This window comes from Peromyscus maniculatus, chromosome 5, assembly GCF_049852395.1.
Source record: "Peromyscus maniculatus bairdii isolate BWxNUB_F1_BW_parent chromosome 5, HU_Pman_BW_mat_3.1, whole genome shotgun sequence".
NCBI lineage: Eukaryota > Metazoa > Chordata > Mammalia > Rodentia > Cricetidae > Peromyscus > Peromyscus maniculatus.
Window position 1 is genome coordinate 43,734,954 of NC_134856.1, and position 19,018 is coordinate 43,753,971.

Genomic DNA, 19,018 nt, shown 5'->3' on the forward strand with positions numbered 1-19,018 from the left:
GGCATTCCTGGCATATGGACCCATCCGCCTTTGTCATTAAACCCCAAAGGGAGAGGCCGACTCAAGTGGTTTGAGTGTAGGATCTGGGGATCTACTCCCGATGCTGACCTCTGACCTACTATGACTTAGGACAATTACTTAACTTCTCTGTGCCTCAGTGACACCGTTTGTCAGTGATAGTAAAACCTGACACAGAGGTGATGAGGCGAATCAAAGAAGTTTGTAAAGACCTAGCGGATGACTGAGCAGTGAGAGAAAAGAGTGGGGTAGCAGAGGCATCCCGTTCACCTTGAACACTTACCTCTGGCCGAACTCGCAGCTCCATTCTCCCCATCCACTCCCCCTCTGGATGAGTTTGAAGTGTATCTCACACCATCCCATTTCATCTGGAGATGCACACTTCTTAAAGATAAAAGCTTCTTTTATACAAAAGTTGTCACCATCTGGTCATTATACCTCAGCAAACCTCAGCAAAGAAAAACGTCCCTAATGTGATCCATTATCCAGTTAGGGCTCATATTTCCCCATGGATTTGCAATATTTTTGTTGTTGGTTTTGGTTTGGTTTTGTTTTCCACTTTAAGTCAGGAGCAGACTACCAACAGTTCCCTTGCCTGAATGTCCATTACATTACCGTCTCTCTTCTCTCCTTGAAGTGCATGTTTTCAGAACCTAGTCAGAACTGGGAAGATGACTCACTCTGTAAAGCATGAGGTCTAGAGGTGCATCCCCAGGACTTAGGGAAAAGCCAGGGGGACTTGGTAGCACACCTGAGCTCTAGGGAGTTAAAACAGGATCCCCAGAGCAACTGGCTAGCTAGACTTGTTTAATCAGCGAGCTGCAGCTTGCTGGAGACCAGGAGAAGGCCTGCCTAGCTACAGAAGATGAAAAGAAAGACACCTGACGTCAGCCTCTGGCCTCACGTGTGTACACACAAGGTTGTCCACACAAGTAATCTCATATGCAGTCACACACATGCATACACACCACACATACATACATATACAAAAAAAATTATATTGGGGAAGATACTGGAGATTAGATAAATGTCCTGTTTTCCCCACAAACCGCCTCCCCAGTAAGTGACTGGCCATAGCATCTGCTGGAAGAGCTGCCCTGTGACAGACATTCCTGTAGAGTTTGCCTCCTGGTGAGTTCCTATTTGTATCTGTCTTTCTACCCTTGTGTTTGTCTTCTTGAGACAGAGCCTTGCTGTGTCTCCCAAGCTGTTGTTCAACTCTGCATCTTCCTGTGTAAGCCTCTTGAGTACTGAGGTTGCAGGAGGGCAACGCTGTTCCTACACTCTGTGTGTGTGTGTGTCTGTCTGTCTGTCTGTCTGTCTGTGTCACTAGGGATCAAACCCAGATGGAGAGATGGCTGAATGGAAGTAAAGATGCTCCTGAGAGAATTTGAGATAAATGCTTGTTGCCCTAACATTTCATCTACAAATCTGTGGGTTCCTATAAGATGAGGAGGGTGGCCTTCAGGGCTGTGGACTGTGGCCGATGGTTCAGTCTGTCCTTCCCATCGCTCCCTGCACTTCTTCTCACCTGCCTCCAGGCCCTGCGCACCATGGCGTAGGGAGAGCGAACTCCACAGCAGACCTGGCCTGCTGCCACAGCCTGCCCTCCTCCGCTTCTGTGACTAGAGAAGACAGGTGGCGGTGTGGGCCTCTTATTTAACACAGAAATAAAGATCCCTCTACCAGAGGAAAGGGGCTGTAGGCTGTCTCTGGAATAGGCCAAAGACTTGATTGTAATTTTCAGAACATATTTTATTTGTCAACTTGACAACTTTTAAGAACCCGAGGCTGGTAACATTTGAACAATAGGAACAATGATATCCTCATCGGTAACAGAAGAGCTGGGGTGGTGTTCTACCTGTAATCCTAGTACTTGGGCTATGGAGGCAGGAGGATCAGGAATTTGGGGTGATACTCCTTGCATTTCAGAGTTCCAGGCTGACCTGGGCTACCTGAGGCCTTGTCTTTAAAAGGTCAAAACAAAACAAGTGAATAAAACCTCACAGAATAAATATCCATGACTCCATAATGTTTGATGTAAATAATGACTGAGTGAGTGATGAAGAAGAGACAACGCTTCCTAAAGACAGGAAGAGGGGCTGGAGGTGTGGCTTTAGTCACAGACACTGGCCTAGCGTGTGCAAGGAGCCTGTAGAGTAGGGTACTTTTCGTGTGAGCAGAGTGCTGAGCTGGCCCTGAGGGAGGCCAGTGGCTGCATATGTACTTCCAGCGTGGAGAAGCTTCAGCCCCCAGAGCCTCCATGGGAATCTAAGTCATTTCTTAAATGTCTGCTGCCCTGGTGAGGAAAAGGAACTTTTTACTCTGCAACCCTGTGATTCCTGTGATTCCCAACTTCCCGGCCACACATAGCAGCTTCCTCTCCTCAGAACGCTGTACCAGGGTCTGGACCCTGGACCCTGATGTCCAGCCGTGTGACCCTGGACAAGTCTTCTGACCTTACCTTCCTTTCTTCACCTCTGTGATGAAAGTAATGACAGTCCTGACACTATAGGCTTGTCACAACAAGCGAGCTGACATCTGTTGGCTGTTTGAAATTGTTCCTCAGGCATCCTAACAGCTATGTGAGCATTTGCTACATAAAGGGAAAGGCTGCTCTGTCAGGGGTTTGTATGTTTTCCCTAATTTGGTTTTCCTTCCTTCGTGTGTGTGTGTGTGTGTGTGTGTGTGTGTGTGCGCGCGCGCGCGCGCAAAAGAGCCCAAACCCATGGCCTCATTCATGTTAGGCGGATGCTCTACCACTGAGCTACATCCCAGCCTGACTTTTTTCTCTTGACTTGAGAGGGCTGTTTCCTGTGCTGAATGTTAGTTCTGACAGTGAAATGCATTGTAAATGTCTTCTCCCAGTACCTTTTTAATTGTTGGGAGACATTGCTGGCTATCCAGAGGTCACAGCCTCCCATGGCCTAGCAGCTTATTTAAATAAGTTCTGCAAAGTGGAGCTCCCTCCCTCCAGCTAATCTTCCTGCTCTCTACCTGCCCTTACTTATCTGGAGAATGTCCCTGGGCCTGGAGGACTGACCTTATCTAAAAGCTGTCTCTGAAACCAGGTGCCTGATTCATCTTTAGCTTGACCCTTGGCACAGATTCCAGCTGAGAAGACTTGTGCTAGAGGCTCTTCTATAGGACCCTACTGCCACATACTAAGCCTTGTGATAGGAGCAGGCCACCTAATGCAAATTAGGGTTTGTCCCAGGCCTCCCCAAGCGTATATATTACTTATACTCTGAAATAAAGTTGAGCTGATTCACTGAAATCTGTTTCCCAGAGTGCTGTCTCTGTTCATGCTCATGGGCCACCAAAGCTTTCTGTCATCTCTTCTGCCTCTCCCCTTTCAACCTGGTGGCCAATAAACCCAGAGGGAAAAAGGACCCCCACATTTAATCAGTTTTCAACTAATTTTATTTTTTTCTCTCTCATATTATATCCTGACGTCAGGCTCCCTCCCTCCAGGCCTCCCAGTGCCCTGCCACCTCCCCTCTCCCCCAGATCCATTCCTCCATTTCCCTTCAGGAAAAAAAAAAAAAAAAAAACCAGGCCTCCTAGAGATATAGTCACCGAACATAGCCTAACAACTTACAATGCGACTAAGCACAGGTCTGGAGAGATGGCCCAGTGGTTAAGAGCAAAATCTTATTTCCTTTTCCCAGGGAGATCCGTATGTCCCTCCTTGAGGCCTCCTTGTTTCTCAGCCTCTCTGTATCTGTGGATTGTAGCATTATTATCTCTACTTAACAGCTAATGTCCACTTACAAGTGAGCACATACCATGTTTACCTCTCTGGGTCTGAGTTACCTTACTCAGGATAATTTTTTTTCTAGTTCCACCTGTTTGCCTGCAAATATCATCATATTACTGTTTTTAACAGCTGAGTAATACTCCATTATGTAAATATACCACATTTTCTTTCTTTCTTTCTTTCTTTTTTTTTTTTTTTTTTTTTTTTTTGATTTTTCAAGACAGGGTTTCTCTGTGTAGCTTTGCGCCTTTCCTGGAACTCACTTGGTAGCCCAGGCTGGCCTCGAACTCACAGAGATCTGCCTGCCTCTGCCTTCCAAGTGCTGGGATTAAAGGCGTGCGCCACCACCGCCCGGCCCCACGTTTTCTTTATCCATTCTTCAGTTGAGGGGCATCTAGGTTGTTTCTAGTTTCTAGCTATTATAAATAAAGCTGCAATGAACTTGGTTGAGCAAGTGTTCTTGTGGTAGGATGGAGCATCCTTTGGGTATATGTCCTAGAGTGGTATAGCTGGGTCTAGAGGTAGATTGATTCCCAATTTTCTAAGGAACCGCCATACTGATTTCCATAGTTGCTGTACAAGTGTGCATTCCCACCAGCAGTAGAGGAGTGTTCCACTTGTTCCACGTTGTTGCCAGCAGGAGCTGTCACTTGTGTTTTGAGCTTAGCCATTTTGACTGGTGTAAAATAGAATCTCAAAGTAGTTTTGATTTGCATTTCCCCAATGGCTAAGGATATTGAACATTTCTTTAAGTATTTCTCAGACATTTGAGCTTCCTCCGTTGAGAATTCTCCATTTAGATCTATATACCACTTTTTAATTGGATTATTTGGTTTGTTGATTTCTAGTTTCTTAAGTTTTTTTTTTTTTTTTTTAATATATATTTTGGGTATTGGCCTTCTGTCAGATGTGGAGCTGGTGAAAATCTTTTTCCATTCTGTAGGCTGCTGTTTTGTCTTATTGAAGGGATTCTTTGCCTCAGAGAAGCTTTTCAATTTCACAAAGTCCCATTTGTTGATTGTTCTTAGTGCCTGTGCTATCACTGTTCTGTTCAGGAAGTGGTCTCCTGTGCCAGTGTGTTCAAGGTTGTTCCCAATTTCTCTTCAGTGTATCTGGTTTTATGTTGAGATCTTTGATCCACTTGGACATAAGTTTTGTGCAGGGTGATAGATACAGATCAATTTGCATTCTTCCACTGCTGACATCCAATTAGACCAGCATAATTTGTTGAAGATACTGTCTTTTTTTCCATTGTGTATTTCTGGCTTCTTTATAAAAAATCAGGTGTCCACAGGTATGTGGATTTATGTGTGGATCTTTGATTCAGTTCAGTTCTATTAATCAACCTATCTGTTTTTATGCCAATACTATAGTTTTTATTACTATAGCTCTTGTAGTACAGCTTGAAATTAAGGATGGTGATACCACCAGATGTTCTTCTATTGTACAGGATTGTTTCAGCTATCCTGGGTTTCTTGTTTTTCCATATGAAGTTGAGTATTTCCTTGTAAGGTCTGTAAAGAATTATATTGGAATTTTGGTGGGGATTGTGTTGCGTCTGTAGATTGCTTTTGGTAAGATGGCCATTTTTACTATGTTAATCCTACCAATCCATGAACATGGGAGTTCCATGTTCCATCTTCTGCTTCTTCGATTTCTTTCTTCAAAGACTTGAAGTTTTTGTAATACACGTCTTTCATTTGTTTGGTTAGAGTTACAAGGTATTTTATATTGTTTGTGGCTGTTGTGAAGGGTGTTATTTCCCTGATTTCTTTCTCAGCCCATTTGTCATTTGTGTATAGAAGGGCTACTGATTTTTTTTTTTTTTAATCTTGTATCCAGCCAAATCGTTCAAGATGTTTATCAGCTGTAGGAGTTCTCTGGTAGAACTTTTGGGGTCACTTATGCATACTATCACATCATCTGCAAATAATGATACTTTGACTTCTTCCTTTCCAATTTGTATCCCATTGATCTCATTCAGTTGTCTTATTGCTCTAGCTAGACCTTCAAGTACTATATTGAATAGATATGGAGAGAGTGGACAACCTTGTCTTGTTCCTGATTTTAGTGGAATCACTTTGAGTTTCTCTCCATTTAATTTGATGTTGGCTATAGGCTTGCTGAAATTGCCCTTATTGTGTTTAGTTATATCCCTTGTATCCCTGATCTCACCAAGATTTTTTTGATTTTTTTTATTTTATGTAAGTGTTTTACTTGCATGTATGTCTGTGTATCACATTTGTGCCTGGTGCCTGTGGAGTCCACAAGAGGGCATTGTATTCTCTGGAACTAGAATTACAGACAATTGTGAGCTGCCATGTGGGTGCTGGGAATTGAACCCAGGTCCTCTACAAGAGCAACAAGTGCTTTTAACTGCTAAGCCATCTCTCCAATCTCTTGGTTTGTTTCTTTTTTTCTTTCCTTTTGTTTTTCGAGACAGGGTTTCTCTGTGTAGCTTTACCTGTCCTGGAACTCATTTTTATAGACCAGGCTGGCCTCTAACTCATAGAGTTCTGTCTGCCTCTGCCTCCTGAGTGCTGGGATTAAGGCATGCACCACCAGTGCATTTATCATGAAGGGATGTTGGATTTTGTCAAAGACCTTTTCAGCATCTAATGAGATGACCATGTGGGTTGTTGTTTTTTGTTTTTTTTTTTTTCTTTCAGTTTATTTACATGGTGAATTATATTGGCTGATTTTTGTATGAATCATCCCTGCATCTCTGGGATGAAGCCTACTTGATCATGGTGGATGGTCTTTTTTTATGTGTTCTTGGATTCGGTTTGCAATTGCTTTATTAAGTATTTTGAGTATTTTCACATCTATGTTCATGAGGGAAATTGGTCTGTAATTTTTTTTATTGAATTTTTGTGTGGTTTGAGTATAAGGGTGACTGTGGCCTTATAAAATTATAAAATTTGGCAATATTCCTTGTAGTTGGAAGTTTTCCTGTGTCCGTCCCCCATTCCCCCCCCCCCCTGCAGTCCACATCTGAGGTCCCTCTGGCACTCAGAGCCAAGTAAACACACAGAGGCTTATATTATTTACCCACTGTATGGCCTATGGGTCAGGCTTCTTGCTAGCTAGCTCTTATATCTTAACTCATTTCTTTTTTTTTTTTTTTTAATTGAGGTTTTTTTTTAATTATAGTGGTTTGCAGTAAACAGAGAAGCCTGTAGGGGAGCAACTTCCCAACTGTTGCCTGCCCCATGACCTACAGATTGAAGGAGAATTTCATGTACTGATTCATTCCAGATCTCTCTTAGTATTGGCGGTGAAGGGGTGATGAATGGAGAAAGTAGGGACTGTGACCCAGAGAAGGCAAGGACGAGGCTCAGTCTGGAAAAACCAAACGCTGGAGGCCTCAACTTCACCCACTGAAGTGTTCCACAGCTACTGGTCACCAGTTGCGGTTGGTCAAGAATAAATTAAATACTACAGCTCTGTCATCTCAGCGGATGGTAACAGAGAACCCCAGGCCAGAATGCGCCTAGTGTGCACTAGGTACCACATCACAGATGCCGCAGTCTGGAGATTCTGAACAGCTCCCCTCAGGCTGCTCAATGGGAGATCCCGGTTTCACCCCTCAGAAGTCCGTCAGGCAGGCTTCATTTCCGTTTCTTCTCCTGTGTGCCGGTGAACCAAGAGTCTAAGAGTTCCTTGCTGTAGTACAGGTGCCAGGCATGAACTTGGACTGCCAGGACCGACACCAGGTACATGACGGGGACAGCAGAAAAACCAAACAGGAAGCGGTAGGCCTTGCCATGGCGGTAGAGTTGCTGAGCTTCAGGGAACATCTCCATGCTTCCATAAATGAGGGGCGCGATGGAGAAGAGCAAAAATGCTGATCATGGAGAGCACCAGGTAGCTGATGTTGTTTAGTGGGAAGGAGAGAAGGCCCAAGAGAGACGGCACAATGCTCAACAAATATGGATATTCCCACTGATAGGGCATGGCCGCCTGATCATGTGACAAGAACCTCAGGTGTCCCACACTCATCTTGGCAACCAACAGCAGCCATATGACCAGATGGACGTAAATCAGCTTCTTGATTTCATACTTGAGCGTCACACTCATCTGGTAGTGCATGGCACTGCACTCCCGGTGCTGAAAAATCGCTGCCATCGACGGCTCTCGGGCCTGCCGGAGATGCCATCGTTCAGAACCGAACTCTAGGCCACTTACTCTAGGCCAACCCTCTGGCTCACCGACCCAGCCAATCCCCCCAACTTAACTCATTTCTATTAATCTATATTTGCCACGTGTTCCATGGCTTTCTGATCTGCTGGCATGTTGTTCCTTCAGCCGTGGCAGCAGCTGGTGTCTCTCCCCTCCTTTCTGTCTCTCTGCCTAGATTTCCTGCCTGCCTCTAAGCTGCCTTGCCATAGGCCAAATAGCTTTATTTATCAACCAATCAGAGCAACACTTATTCACAGCATACAGAAAGACATTCTCCAGCAGTTCCTTCTGTTTCTATTTTGTGGAATAATTTGAGGAGTATTGGCATTAGCTCTTGTTTGAAAGTCTGGTAGAACTGCACTAAAACAGTCTGACCCTGGGCCTTTTTTTTTTTTTTTTTTTTGGTGGGGGGGCGTTGGGAAACTTTTAATGACTGCTTCTATTTTCTTAGAGGTTGTAAGTCAATTTAAATTGTTTATATGGGCCAAGCAGCAGTAGAGCATGCCTTTAATCCCAGCACTCAGGAGGCAGAGCCAGGCAGATCTCTATGAGTTCAAGGCCAGCCTGGTCTGCAGAGTGAGTTCCAGGACATGTTCCAAAGCTACACAGAGAAACCCTGTCTTGAGAAAAAAAAAAAATTGTTTATATGATCTTGATTTAACTTTGGTAAGTGGTATCTATCAAGAAAATTATCTATTTCTTTTCAATTTTCCAATTTTGTGGAGTATAGGGGGTTTTTTGTTTGTTTTTTTTTTTAAGATTTATTTATTTATTATGTATACAGAAGCGAGTGCCAGATCTCATTACAGATGGTTGTGAGTCACCATGTGGGTGCTGGGAATTGAACTGAGGACCTCTGGAAGAGCAGTCAGTGCTCATAACCACTGAGCCCTCTCTCCAGCCTGAGTATAGTTTTTTAAAGTATGACCTAATGATTCTTTGGATTTCCTCAATGTCTGTTGTTATGTCCACCTTTTTGTTTCTGATTTTGTTAATTTGGATGTTCTCTCTTCTTTTAGTTAGTTTGGATATGGGTTTGTCTATCTCATTGATTTTTCTCAAGAAAAAAAAACAACTCTTTGTTTCTATTGTTCTCTTTGTTTATATTTTATTGGTTTCAGCCCTCAGTTTGATTATTTTCTGGCATCTACTCTTGGATGAGCTTGCTTCTTTTTTATCTAGAGCTTTCAGGTGTGCTGTTAGATTGCCGGTATGAGAGCTCTCCAATTTCGTTATGCAGGCACTTAGTACTGTGGACTTTCCTTTTAGCACCACTTTCATTGTGTCCCATAAGTTTGGGTTTGTTGTGTGTTTGCTTTCATTGAACTCTAGGAGGTCTTTAATTTCTTTTCTTTATTTCTTTCTCAACCAGTAGTCATTCAGTACAGAATTGTGGAGCCGGGCGGTGGTGGCACACACCTTTAGTCCCAGCACTCGGGAGGCAGAGGCAGGTGGATCTCTGTGAGTTCGAGGCTAGCCTGGGCTACAGAGTGAGTTCCAGGAAAGGCGCAGAGCTACACAAAGAAACCCTGTCTCCAAAAATAAAAAAAGAAAGAAAGAAAGAGAATTGTTCAGTTTCCATGAGTTTGTAGGCTTTCTGTTGTTTCTGTTGTTGAACTTCACCTTTAATCCATGGTGGTCTGATAGGATGCAGGGGTTATTTCAATTTTATTATATCTGTTGAGACTTGCTTTGTGACCAAGCATGTGGTCAGTTTTCAAGAATGTTCCACAAGGTGCTGAGAAGAAGGTATATTCTTTTGTGTTTGTTGGGGTGGGGGGAGTTTTGTTCTATAGATACCCCTTAGGTCCATTTGGTTCATAACATCTGTGAGCTCCAGTATCTGTTTAGTTCCTGTCTGGATAACCTGTCCATTAGTGAGAGTAGGGTATTGAAGTCTCCCACTATCAGTGTGTGAGGGTGGATGTGTGATTTAAGTTTTAGTAGTGTTTCCTTACAAACATGGGTGTCCTTGTGTTTGGGGCAGAGATATTAGGAATTGAAAGATCATCTTGGTGGATCTTTCCTTTGATGAGTATGAAGTGTCCTTCCCTTTCGCTTTTGATTAGTTTTGGTTTGAAGTCTGTTTTGTTGGATATTAGAATGGCTACAGCAGCATGTTTTCCAACCCTTTACTCTGAAGTAATGTCTATCTTTGATGTAGAGGTGTGTTTCTTGTGTGCAGCAGAAGGATGGATGCTGTTTTTGCATCCATTCTATTAGTCTGTAATTATCTTTTTATTGGGGAATTGAGGTCCTTGATATTGAGAGATATCAATGACCAATGATTTCTAATTCCTTTATTTTGTTGTTGTTGGTGTTGTTGTTGTTGGTGTTGTTGTTGTTGGTGGTGGTGGTGGTGGTGGTGGTGGTGTGTGTTTTTCCCTTTTATTTTTGCTCATGTGAGATTATTTCCTGTGTTTCCGTAGATGTAATTAACCTCCTTGGGTTGGAGTTTTCCTTCTAGTACCTTCTTTGGGCTGGAGTTGTGGATTGTTTAAATTTGACTTTATCATGGAATATCTTGTTTTATTCATCTATGGTGATTGAAGGTTTTGCTGGGTCTAGTAGTCTGGGTTGGCATCTGTGGTCTCTTAAAGTCTGCAGGACATCTGTCCAGGCCCTTCTGACTTTTAGAGTCTCCATTGAGAAGTCGGGTGTGAGTCTAATAGGTGTGCCTTTATATGTTACTTGGCCTTTTCCCCTTGCAGCTTTTAATATTCTTTCTTTGTTCTGTGTTTAGTGTTTTGTTTATTATGTGGCTAAGGGACTTTCTTTTTTGGTCAAATCTATTTGGTGTTCTGTGAGCTTCTAGTACTTTTATAGGCATGTCTTTTACGTTGGTTAGTCAAGTTTTCTATGATTTTGTTAAATATTTTCTAGGTCTTTGAGCTGGGATTCCTATGATTCTTTTTTTTTTTTTTTTTTTTTTTTTTTTTTTTTTTTTTTGTCTTTTTTTGGGAGGGGATTCTTTTTGTCTTTTTTCTAAGACAGGGTTTCACAGTGTAGCCCTGGCTGTCCTGGAACTCAATCAACTATGTAGACCAGTCTGGCCTCAAACTTACAGAGATCTGCCTCCTGAGTGCTGGGATTAAAGGTGTGTGCCACCACCACCTGGCATATTCTTATTATCGTTGGTCTTTCCATAGTGTCCCAGATTTCCTAGATGTTTTGTGTCAGAAAGTTTTTAGATTTAATATTTTCTTTGACCAATGTACCTCTTTCTTCTATCATGTCTTCAACGCCTAAGATTCGCTCTTCCATCTCATATTCTTTGGGTGATATTTGTGTGTAGTTCCTGTTCACTTACCTAGTTTTTTCATTTCCAGGATTCCCTTGTTTTTTGTTTTTTGTTTTTGTTTTTGTTTTTTTTTCTTTATTGCTTCTATTTCATTTACAGGTCTTAAACAGTTTTATTCATTTCCTTCAACTGTTTGTCTTTTTTTGGCTTTCTTTAAGGGATTTATTCATTTCCTCTGATTTTTTGTTTGTTTAGTTTTTCCAGGATTTCTTTAAGGGATTTATTCATTTCCTCTTTAAGGACCTCTATGTTCATAAATTAGATTTTCTGGTTTTTTTTGGGGGGTTTTCTGTTTTTGTTTTTTTTGTTTGTTTGTTTGTTTGTTTTTGGTTTTTGGTTTTTCAAGACAGGGTTTCTCTGTGTAGCTTTGCGCCTTTCCTGGATCTCTCTTGGTAGCCCAGGCTGGCCATAAATTAAGGTGGCTTTCTTGTGCTTCAGCTGTGTTGAGATGTTTAGGACTTGCTGTAGTAGGACAGCCGGCTCTGGTGGAGACATGCTGCCTGCCCTGGCTGTTGTTGACTATGTTCTTTCACTGGCATCTAGGCATCTGGGTTTGGGCTAACTAGAGGTCTCGTGTAGACTTCTGGGCTTGTCTTTGTTGGATGGATGTTTTTTTTCCTTGGTTTCTGTTTCCTCTCTAGTCCTCTGGCTGGAGTGGCCTGTGGTTGAGTAGACGGTCTCTACTCAAGTTGGAGCTGGAGTTCTGGCAGCCAGTGTGGCCTCTGTCCAGCTGGGTTGGGGGCTGAGGTACGGTGATGGGGAAGAGTGGGATGATTAGGTGTAGGCTAGGAGGACACTGAGTGGGGCAGTGCTGGGGCTGGTGGGCTACCTGTGGTTTTGGGGGCCTGCGTGTCCTCTGGTCCAGCAGGGTGCCTCCATTGGAGTTGGGGGCCAGGATGAGGGGAAGGTGGGTGGGGCTGGGCTGGGCAAGCACTGAGAAAGTGGGGGCAGTCCACGGGTTACCAGCCTACCCAGGGTTCTGGGCCTGTGTGGCCTCTAGTGGAACAGGGGCTTCTACCAGAATTGTGGGCCCGGGATATAGTGACGAGGGGAGGAGGGGTGGTTGGGGGCAGGCTGGCAGGGCACTGAAGGAGTACTGATGTATGCAGGCTGGGGTCTTACCTGGGGTTCTGGGTCTTACCTGGGGTTCTGGTGTGGAATCTCGTAGAACAGGGGGCTTTCTCCAGAGTTGTAGGCCAGGATTGTGATGGGGGAGGGTTGGTTAGTTGGTTGGTTGGGAGTGTTAGCGATCTGATCTGCGGGTGGGAGCTTACCCGGGGTTCTGGGTATCAGCATGGCCTCCAGTAAAGCAGGGAACGCCAGTTATCAATTTCAGTTAGCCTATCAGGGTTTTTTTTTTTTCTTTATGATTTTTGCCTGTTGGTCTAGTTGAGAAATTCTCTCCATGTATCCTCGTCAAGAAATTTTTAACCGGGCCTGATTGATAAGCACTAACAATTTAGAGAGAATACAGGAGACAGATGACTATGACAAAAATCCCAGGCAGAAACTAAGACAAACAACTTTTTCTCTTTGTCTCTCTCTCTCTCTCTCTTTTAATATGTGTATAGCTCTCTGGAAAAATTCCAGGCTTCTGATACTGTCTGACTGAGAGCATGTCATAGAATGTCCTTTGTCCTCAGTTTCTCATCTCCATGAGACTGATACTGTCTGCAGTCTATATATTTTCCTAGGTTTAAAAAGAATCACGTTTAAAAAATAATTTTAAGAGTACAGAAAAAAATGCCGAAGAATAAAGAGCTCCTTTTGTATCCTTCTCTGAGCTGTCTGGAACTTTGGTAGGACACTGCTGACTCCACTGTACACCTAACCTGGCTGTGCCCAGTTTTTCCCTCCTGTTCCTTTGATTCTAAAACTCCATGCTACACTTCATTGCTGTCCTCTGAATCACCTCCAATCTGTGACACTTGTGAAGGGCTGGCCAGTCACTTTGCAGACACTTCTCCACGTGAGTCTGTCTCACATTTTCTCCCATGCTTCCTAAAGCTAGGCGCTTTGGAAGGACACTGCAGAAGTCCCTTGCAGGGCATCCTATTGGGGCTGCATTGACTCAGTACTGACTGGTGATATTGATCTTATATCTGAGCACCTCACACTGCCGACTTCCTCCTTTCCTTGATTCTCTAAGCTGTGACCAGTTCCTGGTCAGGACTGGGGTTAGTTAGAAGAGAGTCCTACTGGCAGCCTTCCACATATCTTCCAGAGCACAATGTCTTAGCTCTTTAGGAAACTTAGGTGCCAAAAGAAAAGGCTGGAATTATCTCAGTCCTGTTCTGCTTGGGGCCTGCAACAGAAAGCTAAGTATAGTAAAGGTTTTGAGTTGGCCACATGCTGAGGGACTTGTGGAGAGTACAAGGTCACAGTTCTTTCCCAGAATCTTTTTTAACCCTTTTATTGTATTGTATATTGTATTCTATATTCACCAAGTTATATAATGATCACAACCAATTTTAGAGCATTTTCAATGACCTAAAAAGAAGCCCTTGCCCATCACACTCTACTCCCCCCAAATCCTCCAACCCTAGGCAACCTCTAATCTACTTTCTGTCTCCAGACTTGTCTGTTCTGGACATTTCCTATAAATAGAATCTTAGTATGTAATCTTTTGGAATTGGCTTCTTTGACTCAGCATATCTTTAAAGTTCATCCATTCTGTAACCTGTTCCTCTTTGGTTGCTGAGTAATACTTCATTTTGTTTATCCCCACACAGACCTTTGGACTGCTTCCACCTTTTGACTGTGGTAGGTAGCTGCACTGCCATAAAGTGCAGCTTCTGCGGGACACAGGTTTCCATTGCTCTTGGGTGGAGTTATTGGAGCAGATTGCTGGGCTGCCGGATAACTGTTTAACTTCTAAGGACCTGCCAACCTGTTGTACACAGTGGCAACATCATTTCACGTTTCTACCAGCAATGCAGAAGAGTTTCTGTTCCTCCTCACCTTTACTAACCATTTTCTCCCTTTTTACCTTAGCCCTCCAGGTGGGGATGAAATAGTATCTCATTTTGAACTTTAGCTGCATTCCCTGATAGCTAAGGTGGTCAATAACCCAATTCATATGCAGGCACTGCCCTTGGGTCTGCAGGCCCTTCTGAAATGTTCCGTTTGTATTCAGCATGAGTGTCCCCTGTGCCTAGAAATAGTCAGACCTGGCTGCTATCCCCTAAGACCTAGGGACTGCAGAAGCACTGGGTCCTTGGCTTCCTTTTCAGGAGCCTAAATAGAAGTGTGGGTGCTGGGGACCAGGGTCTTGTTTCTACAAATGAGCAGGCAGGCTTCAGCCTCACCTTGTTCCTCTTCCTCCCCAGGAGGTCCAGGTGGTTCCTGTGACTCCAGCTTCGGAAGTGGCATCAGCGTCTTCACCTCAGCCAGGTAAATGGTTTGTGAAAAGCCAGTGGTCTAGAGCTTTCTGGGTGCAAGAGACTGCAGCAAAGACCCAAGGAGAACTGTCTGACGCCACTGTCTGGGGAGTACCTGGTACACAAAGGAGGAAATCGGAAGGATTTCATGGAAAGCTCCTCCACCCAGTTCCTCTGGCCTTTGAGAAAGATTGGGAGCTGCTGGGTCAGTCAATATACGTTCTAAAAGCCCAGCCGTGTGTGGTGATAGCTGTGAGGCTGCAGATGCCTTCACCCAGAGCCCTTTCCTTATCCAAGGCGAGGCTGACTCTGAGCAGGAGAAGCATGGAAGACAGGAAGGGCACAGCAATCAGAATCATGACCATGGTAGATCTAGGTGCAGGCACAAGAACTTTCTTCTGCCTTCTCTCAGGATGGCTGTCACAGCACAGGCTTCCACAGGGGGGCAGTGCAGGCTAGGAGCAAAGTCATCCCCTGCCTTTCCAATGCGACCTGTCCGGGCTGAGTCTGCTGACTATCTGCTGAAGCTGTGTGGGTGGCAATTCCCCTATAGTGGATTTCCTCTAAACTTGACGTTGAACCTGGGCCTGAGGAGCCATTTTTTTCTGAGGAGAAAATGCCCGCTCCACTTTAGGAGGCTCTTTTCAGATCCTCGGGATCTCCCTTCTGTATCGTGTTTAATGTATTGCTATCCCTAAAGACCCAAGGATCATTTCTAAGCTCGCAGGTATTGAATTCAGTAACGTGCACCCCAGTGCTGCCTCCCCCAGTGAGCAACAGGAGCATAAGTAAGGGCCAGTCACCCACTCCCTTTGACTTGCTTGTCATACATTTCTAGAGCACCTGCCTGGGCTCATCCCCACAGGTTCTGAGGTAGAGTCAGATGGTAAATGTGACCCTGACTTTGGCACACTTTATGGGAGACAACAGTAGCCATCAAGTTCCCAGGAGACTGCAGAACTGTAGAGGAGGCCGGTTGCACCGCAGAGGATTAGGGGTCCTGCAGCCAGGCTCGGGGCTCACCTGATGTCAGACCATTGAGATTTTGCTAGTGTTTAGTCCAGGCTTGGCAGCATCAGTGTGTCTATTTTAGGGATGGGAGGGGGTGGGGAAAGGGTGGATCCATACAGAATGGACTGGGGAGAGGGTCAGGGTGGCTGGAGAGAAGGGATTGCACTCTGAGGAGCTGGGGGGGGCAGGGGGGTTGAACGGTAGGCTTGGCAGCTTTGCTGATGAACAGGATGGAATACATGAGAGGAACGGAGGGGTAACCTCTAGATACTTAGCTAGAACTAAACCCAGCGTGCCTGGCACATTCCTGAGCTGGACTGAAGGGAAAAACAGGTGTGACTGGCACTCTAGATGTGGCCCCAGGGGATGCTAGGCATCCTCAGAGGGGAGGCCAGTGTGGACACTAGGTTTGGGAACTCAGGTATGGGCAGAGGGGCAGGGGATATGTGAATCCTCTGGAGGTTTCCACTCTAGACATGGAGGCTTTGGAAGCCAATAGCGTGGCAGGGTCAGTGAGGGGATTTATGTGCTGCCACTTGTAGCCAGAAAGACTGGACACTGGACTCCAGGCTACAGAGACTGTCAAGCTTCAGAGAGTGACAGTGGGATAAGGAGGAAGCAGAGACAGTGCGTGACTGATGGACTACAGAGGTGGCATGACCTCCTACCACCTGTCATTTGGAAACTTATGCTCTTCTAGGTGAGCCTACAGAGACTTCAGTTCCTGTGTTCCAGCTAGCTGGAACCAGGTTTAGTTTATACCTGTCACTCAGAAGCCAGTGCTGAATCCAACCTTTTGAAAACACAAACAGGAAACAAAACACAAGAAGATTCCTGCAAGCTGCACTGGGGCAGGAAGACCGTCTTGTGGTAGCATCACAGCCTGCAGCCTGTCTAGGAAGGGTGCAGCCACAGGAGCTGTGAGAACAGGCTAGATGCTCAAACCTCTGGCTGCTCCCTCCAGAGCCATTGAGTGTGCACAGATGGCATCATTCAGGGTGGCACAACGCACCCTGCCCTCTCATTTTGTAGATGCTTTGCTTACCCAGAGCACTACCCAAATGGCCAGCTAAGAACAGTGGCTAGAAGGAAGACTTCCTGGTCATTAGCCTCCTAGAGATCACCAGTCCTTAGAGAGTCTAACGAAGCTGTGGACCCTTCTCCTAGGAAACATACAGCCATATAAAATTCCAAATCCATTAGCTGGTCAGGGATCAGACTGGGTACAGGGAGTCCAAAGCATTGAGAGACCACAGATGACTTCCTCTCCCAGTCTGGAGCCCAGGCTTAGCCACCAAAAGAGCCACTCAATAAATAGTGACATCTCTGTCTGAGTGGGTAGACAGTCAAGTAGCACCAGTCCAAGGGGTCTGGACTCCTCTACCCTCCACAGGGAGAGTTGAAAACAGGCCTCCTTGAGAGGTGGAAAGAAAAGACAGCAGAATGGAGGAAGCATGGTGGAGGGCAGGACAGCAGCAGAGTGAGGGTTTCTCCACTCCTGCCTTTCTGCACACCAGGTGCATCCCTTCCTCTGAAGAGAAAGGGGCCCAGTTCACATCCTGCCTGCCATGTATAAACTGGAGTGGGGCGACAGCATTGACCCCAGAGAGGAACAGGATGTAAGTGAGTTAAGGTATGTGAGAAGCCTGGAACAGTGCCTGGCAGACAGCAAGTGTGTACTTGGTCACACTTAACCTCACTGGTTATCACAAGCCCCTCCTCAGCCCCATCATCAAAATGAGGAGACAGGACAGAGAGGTTAAGTCTTGCTGGAAGCACCCGGCTAATGAGTGATGACGTGAAAATCCAAGCTAGCCTGTCTGGCTCCAGAGCACCAGCATTTGCTTGATGAATTGTTGTTCAAGAGTTATAGAAAGTTGCACACTGGCTTCTCTGATACATCTGGCAGGTTTTTGGACAGGTGAATAGACTTCCCCCTGGCAGCTAGGGCCTTGCCAAAGGCCGTGCTGTCATCAGTGACCATTCAGAACTGTTCTCCTGGCATGGTTGGCTGCCCTGTACCACATCCAGAAGAAAAGTCTAGAAGTTGGTGCTGCCCAACTTTGAGGGATTGCTGACTGAAGAGTGTGTAATGACCTGGTGTTTTTAGAAAGGCAACGTTGAATTCATAAGCTCTCTTTAGAGTTGCCCTTCCTTCAATTTGATTGTAGCTATAATATGAATAGAATAGAAAGTTAAATACTACAAAATACACTTGTGCCCCAGAGAACCGCTAAGTGGTGGTGTATTGGTGGCATCGGAAGCATGGTTGGGCAGGTTTGTGCTTGAAGCTGCAGCAGTGCCGTGCTGCTGCATTGTAATGCATGTACATGTGAGACTCGTTAGGAGATGCTTTACCCCACCCCCCCAAAAAAAGATGTTTGCTGAGGACACCTCGAAATAACTCAGAAGCTCTCAGGAGTGACTTGTCTAGACATTTTGGAACCGGTATAGAAATGTATTTTAAACCTCCTGTGAGCGCTGTCCTGTTCATGATGGGTTAGCCAGAGCAGAGGATGCTGCATCTCAGGCTTGGCCTATTAGAGGAAAGCTGATCACTTTGTGTAAGCACACCCCACCCCCAGGAAGGCCCCACAGCCCCTGCTCCCTACAAGCACAGGCAGAGCTCAGCAGCCAGCACCACCCAAGAGAGCAGCTGAGAACTGCCTGCTCAAGGGCAGATGGGATCCTGACCCTCCTTTGCCAGGCACTAAGATAGATGTGCAGCTGCTTCCCATGACCTTCACCTTGAGCTAGCCAAGGGAAGAGAACCCCAAAGGATGTCTTGAGCTAAGAGAATGAGTTCTCAGCCCTTGACCTCTTGGCTTTGGTGCGTCTCACACTGCCTCTGGACCCAGGTTTGCTCCTCTGTGCATTGGCAGATTGGGTGCATGAACCTTCAGGTCCCTTCCATGACCTCATGGTTGTTGGTTGAGGCTTACACCTTGCGGAGGGGGTTGCGGGGGAGACAGCATTGAAGAGCATCAACATGCACAGTGTTGCCAGTTTCCTGTGTTGTGTGGGTTTGACACGGCACCACCTGAAGGGGCTACTGGGGGCTGATTCTGCTGAAATGTAGCAGTAGTCCTCAGACACAGGACCCCCGGATAATATCCTGAACACCCTGTTACTCCTGCTGAAAAAAGGACCCACTGCAGACCCTAGAGAACAGCACTATCAAAGTATGGCTGAGAAGGTGGTAGCTACTCTTGAATATCCACCTGCCTTGTTGAAGCCTTAGACCGTGGCAGGCATCACTCCATAAGGAGCTCTACAAGATCAGCCCAGGATTCAGCAAAGGAAGACCTGGATGTGAGACAGGAAGCTCTGACCATCGGCAGAGAGAGATGGAGTGTGAAGAAATCC

The 19,018-nt window shown here is 45.4% G+C and overlaps 1 protein-coding gene and 1 pseudogene across 1 annotated transcript in view; one reads left to right on the plus strand and one right to left on the minus strand.

Annotated features, from left to right (window-relative positions):
* Vac14 (VAC14 component of PIKFYVE complex) overlaps positions 1–19,018 on the plus strand; it is a 115,757-nt gene that overhangs the window by 25,865 nt on the left and 70,874 nt on the right. The window contains exon 10 of the mRNA XM_006974162.4: positions 14,591–14,654. Within this exon, the coding sequence (XP_006974224.2) occupies positions 14,591–14,654 (64 nt within the window). The remainder of the gene's footprint in view (positions 1–14,590; positions 14,655–19,018) is intronic.
* On the minus strand, positions 6,914–7,937 carry LOC102906167 (protein jagunal homolog 1 pseudogene; annotated as a pseudogene).